The following is an 8,422-nucleotide window of genomic DNA, read 5'->3' on the forward strand; positions in this document are numbered from 1 at the left end:
CTTCATCTCTTCTAAATGCTACGCTTAGATATACAGATACGCCATTGTGTAGATGTATTATAGCTTCGCCACCTACTCATCTGTTCTTGGTTGGGCACTTGGGTTGGTTCTGGATTTTGGCACTGTGACTAGTACTACAATGCACGTAGGAGTGTATCTGTATTTCCTGCATTATGTTTTGGGACCTTAGGGGTTATATTCCCAGGAATGGAATAGCTGAGTTGTATGGAAGCTCAAGTCCTAGTCTGTGTGTTTTTATTTTTGGCGGCAGGGGAGGTCACACCAGCAATGCTCAGGGGTTACTCCTGGCTCTGCACTCAGAAATTACTGCTGGTGGTGCCTGGGGGAGCATATGGAATGCCCAGGATTGAATTCGGGTCAGCCACGTGCAAGGCAAATGCCCTACCCGCTGTGCTATTGCTCCGGTCCCTCAATTTCTAGTTTTCTGAGATATGTTGATATTGTTTTCCGAAAAGATTGGGTCAGTCCACATTCCCACCAGGGTTCCTTCCTCAACTCCTGCCTGTCACTCCCTACTCTATACCAACACTGGCTGTCATCTCTGTGGTAAGTGACAATCTCTTTGGTACAAAGTGCTATTTCACTGTTAGTTTGATTTGCATTTCCCTGATGATTAGTGGTACAGAGTATTTTTTCATATGTGTTTTGGCCATCTGCATTTCTTCTCTGGGGAAATTTCTGTTCATCCCCATTTTTGGATGGGGTTGGATTTCCTTTTTTTTTGTAGAGTTCTGCCAGTGCTCTATATAGCTTGGATATTAACCCTTCGTTGGATAATTGGTGAGCAAATAATTTCTCCCCCATCTGTCTCTGTATTCTAGTCTTTATTTCCTTTTAGGTGCAGAAGCTTCTTAATTGAATGTGGTCTGTTTGTTTATCTTTGTTTCCACTTGTTTTGGTCACTGGCTTGTTTAAAACACCTGGTCAGCACTCTCTATTACAGTGTCTCCCATTCTACACATGAACGTTTGCTTCCTCGTGATGTCAGTGTACTTGCTCCACTTACCTTTAAATGGGAAATCAGTAAAGGCTGAACTTAAAAAAGTTCCACCTTCTCCTAAAGAAAGTTCCTTAGGTATAGCTGTGTCCTCCCCACTGTGCCATATCAAAAACATCTCTGCAGCAGGCTGGTGTCCGTGTGCATGCTTCACGGGAAGGCGTGGCCCTCCCCTAGGAAGGTCTTCTTTCATATCATGGTTTCAGCCTTTTCTTTTTGACCAAATGAATTTTTAGGGGTTAAACGAACAGTACTTTCAAATTTCCCAGGGATTTTTGTATTACCAAATTTAGGCTTGGGATAACATACTTTCTTAACAGAGCTATTAAGGAATGAATAGGCCATTCTTAACTAAGGGAGCCTCTGGTCTCTCAGTGTAAGACATACAGCAAACGCTATACTGGAAATTCTAAAATAAGGAAAGATATTTGACACTCATTTGCCCTATTTCTAATTTCTCTCCACTGAACTTTTTTGGCACATTTATGCTTCATTTAATTATACTCAATAACAATTATGAGAAAAATAGAAACATTATGTAATTTTCATGGAATATAGCAAATATGTAATAAATGCATTTAAAATATAACATAACAGATAGCTAAATTATAACCCAGTTTTTAAATTAAGATAATGCTGCAAATAGTACTCAAGCTTTTGAAAAATGAAACAAAAAACATACGTACGAAGATCACTGTCAATTGGATTCTTATTGACCAGAAGATCACACACAATTTCGCTGGCATCATTATGGTCATGTGTGACCAAGAGAGAATAATTTCCAAATTCTCCGAATTTGTATTCCAACCTACAAAGATTATGTGAAGTTAAGAAAAAGGGTTAGGAGACACAAAAATGAACCTCAAACCCGAGCAACTTGCGGCAGAGATGGCCCTGGATGCTGCAATAGGCAGTTTCCGCGGGGCAGTTTCAGACGGGGGCAGGTGCTGACCCTCCACTTGCCCCCAGAACTCCGGCAAAACCTGCGTAGACCCAGGAATAAGCCCTGAACACAGCAGGGGATGGCCCCCAACAAAACAACGAAAGAAAAAAGGAATTAAGTGAGGAGTTAGATTTTAGTCATGTCACCAAGGCACAGTGATCTGCATTCTTCAAACAGAAAATGACACAGAGAAAAATATTTAAATACCTTTAAACATTTTAACATTTTAAAGCTAAAATGCACATAGGAAAAAAAATTAGAGAGGAAAGTCAACATCTGACCAGCTACAAACCTGCAAAGCTCTTTCCGTCCCAGAGTGTCATTAAGCTGCAGGAAGGATTTGTGCTGAGTGCTCACGGCCACGGCTGCGGTGCTCAGCTTCCCAGGCTTCCCACTCCGGTAGACACTGGCCAGAACCTGAGGCAAGCACTGGAAAACACAAGCCCCAACACAGGGTCAGGGGGCCGCAGAATCTGCTGGCTGTCAGAGGACACGGAGAGGACCTCATACAGCCTCCAGACTGCAGACTCCCAACTCTGGACACATCTTTTTAAAATTAATTCACTAATTTGTTTTTATTATTTTATTGTTTTTCATTTGTCCATTTTCTCCCCCACCTAGAAACAGAAGTTCCCACGTGCAGGGCATAAGAGCCGAGAACATTAAAGAACACCTCGCACCAGTCCTAGAGCAAACAGAACTGGGACGTACGCGGTGACAGCGCTCCGAGGTCCAGTAGACGGTCAGATTGGTCTTGGGAAGTTCATTCTGGATGAGCAGTAAAGCCTGGTCCATCTTCAGCTCCACATGACTTTTTTTGTCTACATCTAAATGAGAATTAGATTAAGTCTTTTTTTCAAAAAGGGCCAAGCGAAAAAGCAACATATCTGTCGGATGTGACCGAGATAGGGGCACAAGTGTCTCCAGACACGCTTCACCACCTGCGCACAAGGGTGCACCCAAACGTGCATGATCACACACACACACACACACACACACACACACTCTCTCTCTCTCTCTCTCTCTCTCTCTCTCTCTCTCTCTCTCTCTCTCTCTTTCTCTCTCTCTCTCTCTCTCTCTCTCATACACTCTCTCATGTGCAGGCACCTGTGCCCAAATACCTTCTCATCTTCATTGCCTAAAGGCCATGGGAGGCCTCCCGAGGCCGACAAGTATCTGTGCTGAGGTGAGTCTCCTGAGCTGGTTATTTTCTTCCTTTCCCACATAAAGAAATGAACATTCCCAAAGACTAGATGACTGCCCTGGCGGCTGGAGACAAGGGCAGCACCCAGAACTTCCAAGCCTCTCTCATTTAACCTTATTTCCAACTTCCATGTTGCTTATTTCTGCCTACCATAAAAATAAAGAAAATGCCCTGTGCATCTGAAAACATATCTATCTGTTCTTTGATATAGTTCCTTTAGTATAGATTTTCAAGAGTGAACCTTCTCACCAAAAATAGATTTTTAAATAGCTTCTTACACTTAGTGCCAACCTGCTGGGGATTTCGGTGTGCTGATTTACAATGCCCACTGGGGCAATTCCCGGCTCCCAGGAGCCAGCTCAGAGGCCTGTGCTCCAGCTGTGGGTGGCTGCCTTCTTCTGCGGCCGGGGAAGCTGCAGCTCTGTGCCCAAGGTCAGAAAGGTCACGGGCCAGCCTCCTGATGACAGCTCTGCTCGCCAGCTCCAGGAGAAAGATTCTGTGGCCCTTTCTGGCCCTTGCTGGCAGTCAGAAATTACTCTTAATTTACTTTATCAACCAAGGAATGCATCAAAAATACCTGTCCTTCTTATTTTAATTTTTAATTAAGAATTAGCAAGCGTGCATGTTTTCCAAATTATTTAGCATTAGTATTTCCTTTCATAATAATTACCGAGACGTTAACCCAAGGAAGGTGTCAGCGTTCTTAGGTATTTATGCAATTTTTTCCCCCTGTTTTTGGTGGAAGGGAGGTAAGACAGGGGCACACCGGTGGGATTACTCATCACTCAGGAATTACTTCTGGCTGTGTCCAGGGTCATTTCCAATGGTGCTCAGGAGACCCTTTGTGTTGGGGACTGAATCAAAAGACGTGCGTCATGTGTTGCCAGTGCGCATTCTCTCGCATGCAAAGCATGTGCATCAGTGCTGAGATCTCTCCCTCTCTCCCTGTGCATTTTCTTTACACAGCACGGCTATTAAATTCTTTGTCCTGGGGGCTGGAGAGCTAGTAGTGGGTCAGGTCTTTGCCTTAAAGGCCGCAGGCCCGGGTTCAATTCCTGGCACCCCAAGTGGCCCCCCCAAACCCTGCCAGAAAGGATTGTGAGTACAGAGACAGAATATCTCAGCGCTGCTGGATATGGACCCCCCAAAATCATTCATTCATTAAATTTTTTGTCCTTGTTAGATGTTTTTCATATTCTTATTGCGTGTTAACAGTTTTTCAAATTTACAGCCCATGCATTGACCATTTCTTTGTGATTGTGCTATTTACTTATCCTCGTAGTTACAATAACTATTTTTAATATTCATATTTCAAGATCTCTTCTGAGGGACACACCTTAAGTTGGTAAGGTTGGTACTGCTCTGGGGACCAGGGATCAAACCCAATCTCCCATATGCAAAGCATAAGCTCCAATCCCTCTAACCCCCAATTTCTAAGTCTTCAGTATGGATGAAGTGAGCTTTTTCATTCATTTGCACGCATGCGCGCACGTGTGTGTGTGTGTGTGTGTGTGTGTGTGTGTGTGTGTGTGGTGGTGTCAGGAGAGAACTCCTACAGGCAAAACAAGTATTCTACAACTGGACTACATCCCTGACGCATTTTCTTTATTGAGGACACGGACGTATACGTATAGCACTGAAGACTTTGATCGTGCCTTTTCATACCTCTCCAAGAAAAAGCTGTCATATCACACTCACTATAATCTCCTATCTGACCCCCTGCAATACAGCGTTTAAATCAGGGATTTAAGCGTAGTTTGACTGGTTTGGTCATGCTTTGTGTTTTACATCTTACATGAATGAGACCTTCCAGTTGTCATTCTCTTTCTGACTGTTTGCTGAGCAAAACACCATCAAACTCCACTCATGTTTTTAATAAACTTAAGCAAGACTTCACATTCCCTACTGGCTGAGCAGTATTTCACTGTGTATCCACATTCCATATCTCCTTTAGTCATTTATCAAGGGGTATTTGGGTAATTATCATAACTTAAATGTGAAATTCTTTTATACTGACATTTTCCACTGGAATTTTAGATTTTGAAAGTCCCTAATTGTCAATATTACTAATTATTTTATACAAGGTATATGGACAGGTCATATCAAGCCTGGCTAAACAGAATTACCTGGAAGCTTAAAAAAAAAAAAAAAAAACCTACCAATGCCCAGACCCCACAACATCAGTTAAGCTGGGTCTATGTCCCACCAGCATAATTTTCATATTTCCTCCAAAAACATCAAAACCTGCAAACTGAGTCACTGCGCTGCCATCCCTGAAGACAGCGCAGAGGGCAATGAGCGGGAGCCTGAGGAATTCACGCCTTTAGGCTTCACCGAATCATTCCAACATAACGATTTTTTTAAATTCACATGCAAACAATAAAATTCCTGAGCATCCAAAATGCCTAAATTGAACCCAGCGTTGTTTCAACAGAGCTGCCTGTGCTCAGTCTGACACCAGAGGAGGTGCCATCCTCCCGCTCCAGCCCTGTCCTGGGGGCAGGGAGGCAAAGCCCCACCAGGATCCGTGACAGGCGCCCCTCGAGGTCCAACATTTCAGCTGCTCCACTGGGCATCTCTGCCGAGAAGATTCTAACGACACATCCCTAATTCTTTTGTATTCCTGGACTTTTCTCCTGTGAAGGAAGCCTGAGGCCTCCATCACAGAGGGTGGGCAGAAGCAAGGGGGCCGGGTCAAGCCGCGCTGGGGCCGGGCACAGCTTCCCGAAGGTTCTAGGAGGACCTATGGAGGCCCCGGGCTGCCCCCTCCCCTAAGGCAGCATCTGTCCGGGGCCACTGTCCCCAAGGCCTCTCCGCTAGGAGATGCAGAAGCTTCTCGTGGACATCTCCCGGGAACGACCCCCGGACCCTCCCGGTGCCGCGACCCTCCAGGATCCCTAAGACCCTCCAGGCCCCTGAGAGCCTCCGGGACCCCGAGATCCCCGGAAGCCCCCGGAGACTCTCCGACATCCTCCGACAGCCCCCGACACCCCCCGAGTCCCTCCGACACCCCTCGAGACCTTCCGACACCCCACCCCACACACACGGGACCTCCGGAGACTCCCTGACACCACCCCAGACACCCGAGACCTCCCACCGAAACCCTCCGACGCTCCCCCCCCCCCGACCGCAATCCCAGTGAGGAGCCTCGAAGAGGCCCTACGGGGACCCCCGTTACCCCCCCCCCGCAGCCCTGGGCGGCGGAGGGCCCCAGCGACCCTCCCGGGACCACAGGCAACCCCGTCCTCGCAAGGCTCCTCCCGGGTGGCGCGCCGAGCCCGCCCCGCCGCTGGGTCCAGGCCCCGGCGCGGCCCCCCGGCCCCCGGGCAGGAGGCCCTCGGGCTGCGGGCACCGCCGGACTCACCTCGGGGCTGCGCGGCGTCGGCGTCGGGCTCCGGGGGCGCGCCCGGGGTCAGCAGCGAGGCGCTGAGCACGGACAGCGACAGCAGCAGCGCGGCCAGCGGCCGGCCCGGGGCCCACACGCCGCCCATGCCCGCCGCCGCCGGGGGCCGCGCCGGGGACCGCGCTGGTCACAGCGCCGAGCAAGGCCGAGGACAGCGCCGCTCTGCTCCGCGCAGCTCTGCTCCGGCCGCGCCGCCCATCAGCGCCGTCAGCGCCGTCAGCCTGCGTCACCGCGGCCGGCCCGCCCCGCCCCCGCCCGCCCTGCTGGCCCGCCCCGCCCCCGCCTTCCCCGGCCCGCTCCGCCCCCGCCCTGCCCGCCCTCCCCGGCCCTCACCGCCGCCGCCCTGCCCGCGGCCCTGCCCGCTCCCCCAACCCAGGCCCGGGCCCCTGGACAGGCACCGCGAAGCGGTACTGTCCTCAGCCCCGGCAGGCCTAGCCGGAAGGGCCAGAGCCTGAAGAGTCCCCGGCTGCAGGCCGCAGGGCCCTCCTGGACACCCTGGACAGGAAGGGCCGGGAAGGGCAGCGCGTGCAGCCGCGCCCACTGCAAGGGCCAGTTCGGAGAGGGCCGCCCTGGAGGGAGTGTGCAGCCTTGGGGGCACACGGACAGGGATCAGGCAGTGTCTCCTGTGCATGGTGTGTTCGGGAAGGCTTCCAGAACTCTCTGGCATTTTCCCGAGAAGGGAGCAGAAGGCTCCCATCAGGAGGAAGGGCTTCTGCAGAGGCCCTAGAAAGGCGCTCCCAGGGCTTCCTGCCGCGGAACCCCATTTCCCAGGGACTCGGTGGGCTTCCTCCCGAGGGCATGGCCTGGGGACTCATCTACTGGGGCCTGTACTGTCTGAGACCTTTGTGTTTCAAAGTCGCTATGCTGAGACTAGGTAAAAAAAAAAAAAAAAAAAAAAAGCAGCCTGACAGCATTCAGTAACTGCAAAACGAGCATGTGCTGAGAGCCACGGCCGAGCCCCAGCACTGCAGCTGAGGACTTGCCACGAGCAGATGAGCTGACGGACCAGACCAAGCACCAGGCCACAATTTGTAGAGATCACTGCTGGGCCTGGTCCTCTGAGATTTCCCAAGGCGTGGTGGCACACCTGGCGCTGCCGCTTAGTCATGGAGTCAAGTCAAGTCTCCTGTCCTCAGAAAGAGCACACATTAGGGCCGAGGGGCAATGCAGAGGGGAGGCGCTCCCGTGCAAGCAGCAGGCCCAATCAATCCCCTCATCCCATATGACCCCCGAAGCACAGCAGAGCCTGAGTACCGAGCACAGGCAGTTTGCACCCCCCAAAATAAAGAATATACTGATATATACTTAATATGGTCATATAGAATTCCCAGATATTAGCCAAGACAAAAAGTGTGTCTCGAAAAGGAGTTGAATTTTACTGTTATCAGCAGTTTTATTCATTATAACCGCCAAACTAAAAATAGCCTAATGCATATCAGACATTGGATAGAAAAGCAGATTATGGTTCTTAAATATAATGGGATGCTTCTCATTAATAAAAATGTATAAATTACTCATAATAGCATGGATGTACACATTGTACACATGGTATATTTTGTATACAAAGCAAGAGAGATACCAAAATGATGCAAAATGATGCATACTATAACATATGCTTTATTTACATGGAACTCTAGGATAAAATTGTAATCTTTTGAGAAAGAAACCTGGGCCCAGAGAGAAAGTACAGTTGGTAGGCTGCTTGCCTTAAAGGTGTCCGACCCAGGTTTGATTACTAGCATCCCATATGGTTTGCAGAGCACCACCAGGAGTGATTTTTGAGTGCATGGCCAGGAATAACCGGCATTGCCAGGTGTGCACCCCCCAAAAAAAAGAGAGGAAGGAAGGAGGGAG

General features: G+C 49.4%; 1 protein-coding gene across 1 annotated transcript in view; it reads right to left on the bottom strand.

Annotated features, from left to right (window-relative positions):
* The window catches only part of HGSNAT (heparan-alpha-glucosaminide N-acetyltransferase), a 37,309-nt gene extending 30,534 nt beyond the window's left edge, over positions 1-6,775 (bottom strand). Inside the window, exons 1-4 of the mRNA XM_055143737.1 lie at positions 6,530-6,775; positions 2,673-2,788; positions 2,254-2,390; positions 1,705-1,826 (exon numbers count right to left, since the gene is read on the bottom strand). Coding sequence (XP_054999712.1) covers positions 1,705-1,826; positions 2,254-2,390; positions 2,673-2,788; positions 6,530-6,656 — 502 coding nt within the window. The 5' untranslated portion in view covers positions 6,657-6,775. The remainder of the gene's footprint in view (positions 1-1,704; positions 1,827-2,253; positions 2,391-2,672; positions 2,789-6,529) is intronic.
* Positions 6,776-8,422: the final 1,647 nt, after the last annotated feature.

Source organism: Sorex araneus, chromosome 1 (assembly GCF_027595985.1).
Source record: "Sorex araneus isolate mSorAra2 chromosome 1, mSorAra2.pri, whole genome shotgun sequence".
Lineage (NCBI taxonomy): Eukaryota > Metazoa > Chordata > Mammalia > Eulipotyphla > Soricidae > Sorex > Sorex araneus.